Genomic DNA, 14865 nt, shown 5'->3' with positions numbered 1-14865 from the left:
TCTCTATAGAAAGCTTTGATTCTGATCTATAAAATGGCAGCTAGAATTGAAGAATTCAGGACTTAGTTCTCTGTAACTTCCTAAGTAATGTTGAAATAATGCATATAAAGCAAAACGGTTTGAGAAATCTCGATTGAAGTTTTGGATAAGCATAAGTTTACATTGTTCTTTTTGGTAATAGAAATTGGTAAAAAGTCTTGTACTGGAAGGTTAGAATATATGAAAAAATTAAAGAGTAAATGTAATAAATATTTTGAGTTTTTCCACTTTCTGCTGTTTCAGTGGGATTTATCTTGACTAGTATTCAGCTGTCTAGAAAGTGGATCATTCTGCTAGCCATAGAGAAAGTCTATATAAGTGGCCGGGTTACCTATTAAAGCTTAGATGAAGTCAGTCTCATCCCTGATTTTAAAATAAAATAATCAGAATTGCAAAGCTATAGAATTTCAGCAGGGATAATAGTACATTATTGTCACTAAATTATGAGCACAGCTATTCCGTCTTTTAAAAATTACTTCTGAAAATTTTGGTAAATACAGTAGTTTCACAGTGTGATGCAAAACTACTCTTCTACCTTCCCCCCCATCTCCCTTTTTTTTATCTGCAGGATGCAGCGTCTCTTGGGTCTCAGAAGGGTGGAATAACAAAACAAGGATGGCTGTACAAAGGCAACATGAATAGTGCAATCAGTGTGACAATGAGAGTAAGTTTAAGCATGTCTTACGTGTGATAAAAACTGAACATTAGTATTTACCATGCCACTGTGCCTTTGAGAAGTGAATTTTATGTGGATTACTTCTATAAAAAATAATAGTGTGGGATGAGAGAGGGAAGCTTGTATGTAATTTATATTTGTGAGATCTTAGTTTTCTTTTACTCAAATTAAAAAAAGAAAATGTATCTGGTGGGAGAAGTCCAGTGTTTTAAAGATTTTTTTTTTTTAACCTGGACCCTGTTTTGTTATTAATCAAAATAACTTGCCCAGGGAAGTTGTGAATGCTGTGTCCCTAGCGGTGTTCAAGGCCAGGTTGGACAGAACCTTGGGTGACATGGTTTAGTGGGAGGTGTCCCTGCCTGTAGGGGGGTTGGAACTAGATGATCTTAAGGTCCTTTCCAACCCTAACTATTCTATGATTCTATGAAAAGGGACTATGTAATATGAGGTTTTATTTGTATTGCTTCTTTACTTAGAAACAAACAAGTTATTTTCATGGTTATCTCAACAAATATCTAATATTGTAGAGTTAGTTTTCAGTGGGTCAAAAATTCATTCACTACAGTGTTGCTGCAGGTTTTTAATTTAGTTTTTTCATTTGTTATAATTAATGATTTCTGATTTATTTTCTGAGGATACCGAATAGACTGTGTGTGAATAAAAGCTTTTTCCTAAAACATATTATGTAAATAGCACTTAAGGTTTTTGTAATGTGAAGCTGATTAATATCAGTGTTGTAATTGTTTTTCTTTCCTCCTTTCTTTTCACAAGTCATTTAAAAGAAGATTTTTCCACTTAATCCAACTTGGTGATGGATCCTATAACCTCAATTTCTACAAAGATGAAAAAATATCAAAAGAACCTAAAGGATCAATATTTCTAGACTCATGCATGGGGGTGGTTCAGGTAATTATAATTTTTCTGCCTGTTCTCTGGTTAATTCTGGTTTTGATAGAGAAGGATTTTTTCAAAAAGACAGGTAACTTGTGTCAGACAAGTATCTACTCAGCAGAGGAACAATTAGACACTGCATTTTGCAGAAACAGTGAATGAGTCTTTAAATGGCAGGAGGCTGAGTTTTAAAAATCTTTCTGAAAAGGAGAGAAATTACTGATTGATTTCAAGTATTTATCAAAAATATCAAACGAAGTATTAAGGCGAACACACACAAATCCCCAGTCTTAAATCAGGACAGTTAACAACAGCATAAAATTGAAGTTTGTTTCTGTTACATTTTGTGCTTACATGAGCTGTAAAATGTTTTGCATAGCTTCCTGTGTGGGATTTTTGTTGTGGGAATTGTATCAAATTCAGTCACCCTTCCAGATGCTTTCATTTGACCTTTATAACGCTGCTTTTATGTGCTTTTCTTTATTTTAAAAAGTTGAGGGCTTTGGTGAAATGTTTGTCAGTAGCAAGTGCCAAAGAAAAGATTATTTTTCTTTCCTTGTGATTCTGTTATGTATTTACAGTACAGCATGTAACTCTTCTGTTAGGCATAGCATACCTGGAAAAAACTCCTGGGCTTTAGGGGTTTGTTAACATGGGTACTTTAATGAAAATGTATTTCTTGTGTAATAGTGGGGTTTTTTTTTAGTATTAAGTTGTTTGAAGATTTATGCAGAGAGATACAACAGCCTTACAGAGGTTTATTTTTTTCCAAATATTGTAATAATGTTTTCAGAAACACATTTAATAGATACTTTGCGTGGAAGGTCTTTAACTGTAATAAATTTAGTCATATTGCAAGTTCTACATGCAGATTTACACAGATTGTTTCGCCCTAGGTGTACAATTCTGGCCAACTTTGGTTTGTCTTTTTAGAACAAACCAACAAAAAGTGTTGTAAACTTCGTCTTGCACTTAAGATGTCTCTTTCCTTTTGTTCCTCAGCTTCCTCTGCTTTGGTGCCCTTCTCTTTGCTAATATGTACTGTCCATCTTCTGGCCCCTTTTGTTTCCCACTTAGGTAGTGGCTTGTTTCTGGTTCTCAGCCTGTGGCTCTGTTACAGACCATTGTGGGCAGACGCTACAACATTAGTTTACATCATCAGAAAACACTGAGATTTTCAGAAGTTACAAAGGAAAGAGAGGCACTGCAAGAGAACTGGAAGAGAACAAGCCCAGACACCACTATACACAGGGCAGGCCACCCAGCTGGAAAGCAGCTGGCAGAAAAAGATCTGCAGAGCATGGTGGACACCAAGTTGACCATGAGCCAGTGATGTGCTTGCTGTAAAGAAGGCTAATGATGTCCCAGGCTCCATAAGGGGGTGGTGTCAGCAGGTTGAGGGAGGGGATCCTTCTCCTCTGAACAGCTGTACAGCACTGGTTGAGGCCACACTGGAGTCCTGTGTCCAGTTCTGGGCACCTCAGTAAGAGGGAGACATGGGCATGCTAGAGAAAGTCCAGCAAAGGGCTATGAGGATGATGGAGGATGGAGCATCATTCCTATGAGGAGGGGCTGGTTTGGCTTTTTTGGGTTGTTTTGTTTTAATACTGAAGCATATTGAGACTTTTCTGCATCACAGAGAAGTGCAGTCACATAATAATATGCAGTGTCTGTATCACATATACAGTCATATATAGTGGCATAATTGCTCTAATTCAGTGATTTGTACAAACTGACAAGTGTGAGTGATATCTACCACCTGTGTCAAGGTTTTATATTGTTGAAAGCTAAAGGTTACTGTTCTTGAGAGTTTTCATTTACTTCAGTACTGATTTTAGTTGGAAAGACTGCCTTAGATCTGGAGTCCATACATTTGTTTGTATCCTTCTTACAGAAACCCATCTTTGGTAGAAGGCTGACTGTTTTGCCAACAGTAGTTTGTCTGTTAATTGAAAAATCTGAGCTGCAATGAAACTAAAATGTAATTTGGCATTTAACTGAAACAAAAATCCCCTGACCATCAAGTCTGTCTTGTTGTTTATTTTAATGTTTATTTAATGAATTACCATTTTTAAGAATTAAAATTATGATAATATAGAATTTTCATTTAAGGTTTGTGAATTCATTCCCAGACACTTAAGTCAAGCTAGGTAGCATTTAAAGCCTTGATTTAAATTGTGCAAAAAGGATGAAAGTAATGGTTGAGGAACATAGGAGGACTTATTCACAACTTCATGCATATTTTAAAGACTGATAGTATCAGGGCATTCAGGGTTGAAGTTGGTTACAATTAACCTTTGGCAGAAAATCCCAGCAAGCAAATGATTCTTACTCAAATGTTAATAGTTTAATGCTTTTTTTAATCAGTAGATTTTAGCTTCATTTCTCTATGAGTACATGAAGATTTGATATTTGGTTAGATATTTTTGTTTTAAAGAATTATTAAAGGCAGAATTAGGATGGGAAACTGAAAAATGTACTGTTACCTTTCATACTTCCACTTGTTGCAGAGGTACAAATAACTTCAAAAGGTGAAATGTCGGAGAGAAAAAAGTGTAATTATAATACACTTTTCAAAATATCAAACTGTATATTTTTGTTAAGAGATCTGCAATACATGTAGCTTTCTTTGAGAGTAAACAGTATATAAAGATATTATAAAGATCTTTTATTTTCCTACAGAACAATAAAGTCAGACGTTTCGCGTTTGAGCTCAAGATGCAAGACAAGAGTAGTTACCTTTTAGCAGCTGATAGTGAACTTGAAATGGAAGAATGGATAAACACTCTGAACAAAATCCTCCAACTTAACTTTGAGGCTGCAATGCAAGAAAAAAGAAATGGAGAGTCTCATGAAGGTAAGCAGGGTTTCTGTCAGTGCTCATAGTTATGTGACAGCATTTACGTGCATGCATTTGAAAAGAAAGGCTTCATTGCAGCTAAATGTTTTTGTTTTCTTTGGTCATAAAAATTATAGGCCTTTTCACTATCTGTTTGAACTAATTAGAGTTTTGACCTTTTGGCATTAAAATAACACTGTTCTATATTGATTCCCATTGAATTAAGTCCAGAAGGTAACACGACTGATCAGAAGTCTAGAAAAATAGAACTCACAATGCAAAATCAGGACTGAGACAGTTTAAGGAAAAGAGAAAATTTATAAGGCACTTGCTTTGAAACATGTAACATGCTGCTCAAAATGGAATAATCTGTTATGTGGTCACTGTAGGTAGAAGAATAAGAAATTGTGGTTGCAATAAGGGGCTTTAAACTTAGATGTAACTCCCTTGACCACAATTTTTTCCCCAAAGTACTGAAATAGATTGAGTGTTGAGTCTTTTCTGTTGGAGCACTTTAAGAATGGGTATAGCAGCTATCTGTAAGGAATATGATGTTGGTATAGGTTGGTGGCAAAAGGGTAGTCCAGTATTCCTCTTGTACATTTTTCCTCTTGACAGTGGATGGGGAGGGCAGCTGGTACGAAACCAAGTGTATCCAGAAGAACCTGAGAGATGTTATAGAAGGTTGTTCTGCTTATAAATAGCACAGTATACCAAAAGGGATCATTAGAGTTTAAAATGAGATATCACAGTCTTAGGCTAAGATTGCTGGAATTCAACAAGATGTTTGAAACAAAAGCAGATTGGAAAAAGAGAAGCCTGTAGCTCTGTGAAAGACATTTTAGTCAGCGGTCCCCAACTGACCTTAGAACCGTAAGATGCTTATAGCTACCTGAATAGCTGCTTTGTAAGTCCAGTAAATCCAGGAGGGTAGAGCTGGGGACCTAAGGAACAGAGGGAACTTGTTTTGAAATCACATTACAATGCATAGTGGAAAGAGTAATGTAAATTTGTGCATTGAGTATTCCCTTCCCCCAGACAGATATCAAAATTAATATTAAAGCTGTTTTTTAGGTAAGATTCAAAATAGCTGCTACTTTACCAATTTATGTAACTGGTTACATCCTCCAAGAAGTCACTGTGTCAGAGTTAAGTGATGGAGTTGTCTACAACCCGTTTATGTTAAGCATTGTCAATTTTTGAGGGGGGAGGGGTTAAAAAAAAAATCAGAAATACTTTTTGCTACAGAGTCTTGTGAGTAGTTTGGGGGGTTTATTTTTTTTAATGTGTTTTTATTTCAGATGATGAACAAAGCAAACTGGAAAGCTCATCAAGTAGTTTTGATAACTACTATCCTGAAATTGCCAAGGTAATATATACTGTAAATACCAACTCAGGATATAAAGTACTAAACATAAGTTAAGATGTATGAACTTTCAATAAAGGTAAGGTATTGGCTTCTAGCTACCAGTCAGTTTGTGGTGCTTTGAAAGCTTAGAAGCTTTTTTGTGTATAGACGTGGTTATTGAGCTCCTTCATTTTCTGCTTTTAGAGGCAAACTAGCTACTGTCTTAAAGTTGCTTATATAAATCTTGACATGATGTTTAAAAGCAGCATGGTTTATATTTTACTAGTTTATTGTATTTTGCATCTTTTATATTGTTTTATTGCATGCAGGTAAGTGCTAAAGTATTTCTATAGAAATATAGTTAATACTAAAGTCAGGTTTTATTGTCACAGTTAAAGTCCAGCAGAGTTTAATAGCATCTTAATAGAGATGATTCTATCTATTACAATAGCTGACATATCAAAAGATCCAGTCAGAATAGATAGTCAGACTTTTAGCACCCAAATTGGTTGGCTGACTTAATTCTTTCTGTGACAGCTTTTGTGTACATGTGCTAAATTGATTACAAAACAATTATGTGATAATCTAACTTCCAGAATTTGGAAATTAATTGGGATTGTGGTGCATGCAATCAAGTTTTCCTTGTAAGTATGCTGTTTGATGCTTAAAGCTCTTCCACGAGGCTATGAAAATTTATTTCAGAAACAAATGTAAAATTGGATGCTCTTATTGTATGGAATATTCTTCTTTCTTTATAGCCAGAGTTTTGCAATGCTTAGGTTCCATATGACTTCCAGAGGGGAATTTTATTTAGGGCTGCAGCACCTGCATATGGTTTTAGTACTACAACTGCTGCTTCCTGTTTCTGTAACCTTCTGGTCAAGAGGTCGTGGGTCATTTCTTCAAGCTGGGTATTTTTCTAGCATGTTATTTTTCTCAGCTCTTTAAGCACTGGCTTTTTTAATTCCATGGTTAGAACCCATTTAAATTTCTGTTTCCTTCAAAATAACTTTTTTTGTTTTCCCATTCTATTTCATCATTACTAAATACTACCTTTCAAAATAATGTGTTTTTCTAGCCTTTTTTCCTTGTGAAGTACAGGGGAAAAATCTGCCCATTTACATTAGTACACTGTGCCTTTACTTGATTACTTTATATAAATGCTGTTTATGAGGATTTTTTCATCCTCTGTTCTTTCTTGCACTGGCTTTTCAGCTGTAGTTTGGGTTTGGTTCTTTTTTCCCCAGTGGAAGACTTGCAAGTCACTGAGCCTTCTTTTAGAAGAGTTTATAGCTGCTCTATTATTTTTCTTGGTTCTAGAAGGAAATTTTCACAATAGCTGATCTCATATCCGTATGAGGAGAGAGAAATTCCTTCAGGGGTGATTGTAGAGCACCTGACAATAGGGGAAAAAACAGTCTTCCTAGGAAAGGTTTAACCCTTGTTGAGTACATCTCCAGGCCTTCATTTTTCTATCAACCACTGTTAGTTTATAACATAAACTAAATAAGATGGTATTGTGCTCTTCAGTGCACAGATGTGCACACATATATATATCTGTCTGTCCTGCCTGCTTCATGTTTCTTATATCTGTAACTTACTATAACTTAAGTACCAAGAATGACTGCAGGAGTTTTGTTGGTTTGTTGTTTGGGTATTTTTTCAATCTTCAGAGAAAAACAAACTAGACCTCTATCTTGTATAACTATGTGACTGTCATGATAAGCATGCTCACGTACCTCCTTAACCATTATGAGTCCAAGTATTCCTTGAGGTAGGAAAACATGCCTGTTTTTCAGACGAGGAAATGGAATTATAGTCACTGCTGTGCTATAGACAGGGTTGATGACTGCATACATTTTAAGTTCTTGACTTCTGACCAACTGCCCGTGCATATTCTTGTCGTCTCTTTAGCTCATAAACCACTATCTAAAACTATTCAAGATGCTTTAGCTGAAACAGTTTCTGCATTGTTCTTATGACAAGTTCATCTTCCTCTTCCATTCTTGCCAACGACCATTCCCTTTCTAAAACATGCATGCAACCTTCTTGCCATCTTTAAACTTCTTCACAATTTAGTCCTGTATTTCTCAATCATGCTGGCTGTTGAACAAGCAAAATCTTGTCAATACTCTTACTGGTATCGAGTATCTGGGTCATGTCTTTCACAACAACTCATGGTCTTTTCTCCTGTATTAAAGATAACGAAGTAAAATAAATGAAATCCATTAAGGCATCTGTACTCAAAATCACACCTCAGAAGTTTCTCTTTGTAATACATCCTTTAAGTCAAATAAAATACATTTTTTTCTTTTAATAATATTATTAACCTAAAATAGAATTTGGAGCTCTTAAGAGTTGATTTTGGTTTGGTTTGTTTTTTTTCTTTTTTTCTTGAGTTATGGGAGTTTCTTTAGCCTCCAGATGCAGAGAGTAGATCACTACCAGCCAATGGTCAATGATGAGAATTTTGGGTTGGTAACTTCTTTTAATGCATACAGGCTGATCCAAAAATAGACAGCTGTCTGTAATGTAATACTTTGTATCCCTGTTTAGCCAGCTACTGCTTTGGGAATGGCAACTCTCCTACCTGGGTAATTTTGGTGCATCTATTATGTCTATTTGTCATGTTCTGTGACTTTAAAAATCATAGAATACTGTTTAAATTATACTTTTTTCTTTCCAAAAGTAATATGTGTGTAACATCAGTTTTCACATCCTGTTTTGTTCCATTTTACTTTTGGTGTACTATTAATAGGTAGGTGTCAACAGATCACAGGCAGGATCAGTGTACATTCTACTCTGCTAAGTAACTTTTAGGTGTGAGGGGTTTAACTTTTGGAAGTTTCAGGGGTTTCCATCTACCCACAGAAAAATGCTTCGTTGGCAGTAGAGTTCAAGAAAAGAAAAAGGAGAAAAAAAAAGAAAAAAAGAGCTATGATGGTGTTCCTTAATTTAGGTGTCCTGTTGTTTCCTGAGCAATCTCATGGTCTCAGGATAGCTCTGAGCATCAACCTACATTCATACTTCTTTTAAAGTAGTGTTATGAAAGTTACTATTTAAGGAGGCAAAGTGCTATATGAGCTACACTGGAGTGTACCTCCCATAAGCTTGGAAGGTTACATGTCGCTGATGTAAGTTTTTGTATTTCTAGGCCTGGAAATGCTTTTAGAGGAGAGGAGTCTTCTTTCACATTTTACTTGGACCTGATACAGCAATTTAAATTGAGCTGAGTTAGGGAGAGAAGAATGCATGAATCAGAAACATGTAGAGCTTTGAACATCGCAGAAAAAGGAATGAAATTGCAAGTTGCTTTAAAATAGTGTGATACTAAGGGTTGGGGTTTTTTTTTCTAATTTTGAACAGAGTACCAGAGAAGCAGAAATCAAGTTGAAAAGTGAAAGCAGAGTTAAACTTTTTGCCTTGGATCCAGATGCACAGGTTAGAGTTTTTACAAAGAAGCATGTTATTTTATTTTATGTTGATCCTTTTGAGATAAAAAACCCTGACCTAAATTTTTCTTTTCTCTTTTTAAAGAAACTTGATTTTTCTGGTATAGAACCAGAAGTGAAGCCATTTGAAGAAAAATTTGGAAAAAAAATTCTTGTGAAGTGTAATGACTTATCTTTTAATTTGCAAAGCTGTGTTGCAGAAAATGAAGAAGGACCAACAACAAATGTAAATAATTCACCTAATTATTTTTTGTTAACATGATAATGAATGTCTTAATATTGTGTTGGCAATATTCTTAATGGCAGGAATTCCTTGCTGTGATTGAGAAACTTACATTGTGGGCTTTTTTCTGCTCCTTTATAATAAGAATAAGAACCTAAATCCAATGAGAAGTAACTTGGCTACTGATCTTTACATTGTGTTGTAGAAGGTGGAACTTTTCTTTTGCTATCTTTTTACATGCTGACAGTAGAGTGATGGACATCTATACTCATCTTCCTTTCATGCACTTGTTTTTCATACAAATGTTACTCATCTTCCCTTCATATACTTTTTACAGTAATGTCAGATGCCAGCAATGACACTTGATTCTTCTTTTTAATGTGTAGGTAGAACCTTTCTTTGTCACATTATCATTATTTGATATTAAAAACAACCGGAAGATTTCAGCAGATTTCCATGTTGATTTGAACCACGCCTCAGTAAGGCACATGATACCCAATGCATCTCAACAGATGATGAATGGCAGTGGTGATAGCATACATGGAATTCAAGACATTCATGAAACTGTATTACAATACCCAAAGCAGGTAAGAATGAGTAACCTAAAAAATTAGCAGGATTTTGGATCCAAGTAGAGAGTTTTCCTACATACTTTGGATGGCTTTCTGTTATGTGATGTAAAATGTGTGTGCGTTTTCTTTTTATTTTTCTCTCTTATTTCTAGGGAATATTCTCAGTCACATGTCCTCATACTGACATTTTCCTTGTGGCTAGAATAGAAAAAGTATTACAAGGAAGTATTACACATTGTGCTGAACCATATATGAAAAGTTCAGATTCTTCAAAGGTACGTTACTTTCTGTGATGTATAAAAAGTGCTGAGGTGGGACAGGTTGATATCACTAAATATCAACCAAAAGCTTAGTTCTTTTTTAGGAAACTCAGATAACTGGATGATTTGACTTGGTAAGTTGTATTATTACTAGTAACTTCTCAATGGAAACATTATAGATAAAGTCTAACATATTACTGGGAAATATTTCTGTAGCTTTTTATAATTGTGATGCAATCACAATTTTTGTAATGGGTTTAAACAAACTGATTTGACAAAAGAGTATTGGAATTCAAAGTATTGGATGTTAATGTGAAAGTTGAGTTGAAAATTGTTGAACAATGAAACATTCAATATAGGTCAGAAATTAACTGTATGTTTCTTAGTTAATTTGTCTTATTTACTGTATTATTGTTGCTGACTTCCTTTGTCTCACTTTTTGGTGACCACAGTTTACCATGTTGTCTGCACTCTTGTGGGTTGTTTTTCCTTCAGAACTGTTGAGATCATTAAGCCTCTATTTTTACGTTTAAAATGCTTGCAGATTTGATGTAACTCCAGATCACTTTTGGAAATAAGCCACTGAAACATCCAAAGTTTGCAGGAGTCCAGGATGACATAACATTTTAATGTTTTCTGAAACATATCTAGAAAAAGCTTTGTCACTTGCTGCTTCTTGTTTGTAGCTGAAGAAAGTTTTAATTGTGTTGATTTACAGTTGTGCTTAAATAGTTTGACCAGGATAGCAGGAGAAAAGATTTTTGTAAGCAGTGTCACCTACTATAACATTCTTCCTGTTTACAGCTAGTGAAAGGGAAGAAGGAATGGTTAACTTGCAGTCTCTGCAGAGGAGCAGTGTTCTTTCCTACTGATTTAATGCTGGCTAAGATACACATAAAAGAACTGCATTTTTCTCTTGGTCTTAATATAGATCAGAGTACTGATTTGCTTTTCCAGGAATACTTGAGATTTGTTTTCAGTTATTGTTGGAAAACAGCAGCTTGGTATTTTAGGGGTCTGTTTTTGAAGTGTATGCTGACTGTTACTCAGTTAAAACAATCTTGAACTGAGTAACTGATTTTGGTGGTCTTAGGTCTGAGGTACATGGGAAGGTTAAGTAAGCCCAACTGTTCCCAAAGTTGACTCTGAGTGTTAGACTTCTGTCACTCTACACTACAGGAGTAGCCAACAGGAACATCCATGGCTATATTAACTTATGCTGTGCATTTCTGGTATTCATTTGCTTATAATTTTATACAGTTGAACACTTAGTTTGATTTTTTTTTTCCTGCTCTTGTTCTTGGGGATTACAATGTATTAAATTGAAACAACCCAGTGGTGCAGCTCTTTAGGCCTCCATGTGTGTCCGTACAATGAGCAAGTTCCAGTTCCCTAGAGAATTACAACTATGAACAATAAAAAAAAAAATAAAAATGGAAGCAGCAAATTCTATAGCCACAAGATCATTTGTTCTCCCCTTAAACATTGATTATGGTGAATTAGTGATCATTACTTGCCAAGGTTCTATGCTTCTGAGTGACATTTCCCCCTTTTTACAGAGAGTTGGCTCAAACTACACACTAATAAACACAGCTCTTCATAATCTCAACAGTATAGATCAGGGATAATATTCAGGCAGGTTTACTCCATGGGGCTTTTTTGCCTCTGGCAAATAATTTTGCTCTGTGTAGGCATATAAGAAAAGCTGATTTCTGGAAAAGAGAAGGCCATTGCTCTGTCAGGAAGTTCTGCTTTAGATCAAGTGATTCAGCTCTTGTGTTGAACATCGCACAGTAGTGGGTTTCTAGCTATGTTACACATGTTGGTTCTGTGTAATGGAATTGTTTGTTTGCTTGGAAGTTAGCAAAACAAAAAAATTAAAGTTTTAGTGAAAACAGTGTTGCAACGTCCATACATGGAATTGTCCCTGTGATATTCATACAACTCGTCTGCGTGTACATATGATACACGTATTGCAAAATGTTTTACTCTGCAGGAATGTGTTCTGGTACACAGAGTGGGTGGTGAATAGGGAAGCAAGGGAGAAGGGGGCATTTTTATCTGGAGTCACAATTTTGTCTTTGAATTTTGCTCTTTTGTGTGGGATTTGTATATAATATTTTTTTCTTGCTTAATTAAATATGTATCATCAGGAGTGTTAGATGGGTTTGTGTTTTCAGCCATGAAATGCTGTGAAATTGGCAGGTCCTGCTTAACCTGACATGAATTGTTAAGAGGTATTTTCGTTTCTTTAGCTCACATACTTAGGTTTAATCTTCTAAAGAAGATTTTTCCAGTTCATATCAGTGTCAACATGTGGGGTTTTCCATCTGTACTAATGGTACAAAAAAGGTAGCTTTTAAAATGTGGCTATTTCTTATGTTCCTTGCAGGTTGCACAGAAAGTTTTGAAGAACGCTAAGCAGGCATGCCAGAGATTAGGTCAATATAGGATGCCTTTTGCCTGGGCAGCTAGGTAAGGACAGATCTTGCCAAGCTGTATTTTTTCCTGACTTTTCTTTAACATTATTTTCTGCTTCTCACTTTTTGTAAAACTTCACATGCTGTTTAAATTATTTCTTGTTTTACTTTCAATTAACCAAAGATTTCTGACAATCAAATTTATACTTCAGCTCGGTAATAGGGGAAAAAAGTTATGAACATTAATTGTATTCTTATTCAAACAATTGAATATTGCCAACTGTTTTCTATTGTCAGTATTTTTTATTTTACTATGAATGAAATGGTTCACACTTGATTTGCTATACCAAGCTATTTATATGTTAAAACTCACCTTACAATGACAAGAGTACTAAATGCCTAATATGAAGGATGATGCAGAATGTTCTAATTTGTAGTAAAGAAATTTTCTCAAGTTAATTTCAACACTTTCATAAACTCAGCTGAAAGGAACATTTTACTTTCAGGACACTGTTTAAAGATGTCTCAGGAACCCTGGACAAAAATGCAAGATTTTCTCCTCTCTTCAGACAAGACAGTAATAAACTTTCAAATGAAGACATGCTGAAATTGTTAGCAGATTTCAGGAAGTAAGTCAAATTTCCCCACTTTAAAAAACAGAACCCTAACAACTCACCTTTTTTGTTATGGTCTTGAACTGGAGCATCTGGTGTTCCGATGGATGTATTTGTATGTTTTTCACTTCAAATATAGAAGTAGTATAAATATTACCAAGACCTCCATGCAAGTTCTGAATCTTTTCTTTGCAGTGTTTGGTGGCTATAAGCAGGACTGAAGTATTATGTCATGTATAACATGTAATAAGCATCATATCCTGAAGTAGCCCTATGTTAGGAGTTATGCTTGCGCAATACACTCTTCTGGTTCTCAAAGGAAAACAAGTATGAACATCATATGCTAGCTCTCAGGGAAAGGGATTAAGCCAGTATCCAGTCCACCTTTCTTGGGCGTGCATGTGGCTCAGGGTGCTTAAATAACATTGGTTATTCATTCTTACAAAGTATTCCTAAACACTGCAGCAGTTTGTGTGCAAGGCTTAAAAATCTCCTACTGACAGGTGATCCTATTAACAAATAGTTTTAGTACCCTTTCTTATTAAATAGGATATTGTTGTGGTTTAATGCAGTCAGTAACCCATGCAGCCTGCTTGCTCACTCCCCCGCTTTCTCCCCCCCCCAGCCCCGCTCCCAGAGGGATGGGGAGGAGCAGCGGGGTGGTCGGGTACAAGTCCATGGTCACGTCCATCATGCCCTGCTGCCGGAGTAACTAAAAACATCAGTGTTATCAGCGCTGTTCCCAAGCCGAAAGTCAAAAACACAGTGCTGCACCAGCTACTAAGAAGGAGAAAAAATGACTGCTACTGCTAAACCCAGGACAGTAATAAAATTATGGAGCAGTCTTTGCTGCTTTGCAAAGATATTTCCAATTCTGTTCTGGTACAGTTAGCTGGAGTTTTATTAATATGAATAATTACTAATCGCAAAAAGCCTGGGCTATAGTTTATTTTATTCATGCTTACCAAATCTGACAGGAGATGAGGTTTGTAGCAGGCATTTTAATTCCATTTTAGCAAGCTGGTTAAAGTTTCATTGGAGTTTACAAAGCATTGAAATTGCTGTGTACTGATACTCCTTGCCATAAACAGTATTATTGAAATTGAAACTAGTCTAGTAAATTAGCTTGCAACATGACTTTACTTTGTGAATTAAGGAAATGCTTTTGGTTATTTCAGCATCCTGCTTGTGGAATCATGTACAGTATGTCACAGGAATTTTATTAACAGATTGTAATGTCTAAGGCTTAGCTATTGAAATGAGAATCTAAAGTCCAACCAGAAAAAGTTGTTTGCTTCACAGCATGAGATTGCATTTTGGGAAAATACTACATCCACTTCCTCTGTAATAATTTAAAAAAATTATGCTCCTGACTATCATTACTAATAAAATGTTCTGCATGCGTGTTTTAAAATGGAAAATACTCCTACTTCAAATTATACTTCTGAATTAGCTTCATGATAACATCTAACAAATGTCATTGAAGGGTAGTTAATAGTAAATGTTTTTCAGGGTGAGTTACTACTTTAGA

At 35.5% G+C, this 14865-nt stretch overlaps 1 protein-coding gene across 19 annotated transcripts in view; it reads left to right on the top strand.

Annotated features, from left to right (window-relative positions):
• The window catches only part of DOCK9 (dedicator of cytokinesis 9), a 112990-nt gene that overhangs the window by 46237 nt on the left and 51888 nt on the right, over positions 1–14865 (top strand). For all 19 annotated transcript variants that reach the window (XM_062624658.1, XM_062624656.1, XM_062624663.1 and 16 more), the window contains exons 6-15: positions 608–703; positions 1487–1621; positions 4289–4463; positions 5747–5814; positions 9160–9234; positions 9331–9471; positions 9855–10055; positions 10193–10315; positions 12693–12775; positions 13227–13349. In XM_062624658.1, the coding sequence (XP_062480642.1) occupies positions 608–703; positions 1487–1621; positions 4289–4463; positions 5747–5814; positions 9160–9234; positions 9331–9471; positions 9855–10055; positions 10193–10315; positions 12693–12775; positions 13227–13349 (1220 nt within the window). The remainder of the gene's footprint in view (positions 1–607; positions 704–1486; positions 1622–4288; positions 4464–5746; positions 5815–9159; positions 9235–9330; positions 9472–9854; positions 10056–10192; positions 10316–12692; positions 12776–13226; positions 13350–14865) is intronic.

This window comes from Pezoporus occidentalis, unplaced genomic scaffold (assembly GCF_034315485.1).
Source record: "Pezoporus occidentalis ecotype Australia unplaced genomic scaffold, CSIRO_AGI_Poc_V1 ctg27, whole genome shotgun sequence".
NCBI classification, from domain to species: domain Eukaryota; kingdom Metazoa; phylum Chordata; class Aves; order Psittaciformes; family Psittacidae; genus Pezoporus; species Pezoporus occidentalis.
This window is presented reverse-complemented; position numbering and strand designations above follow the sequence as displayed.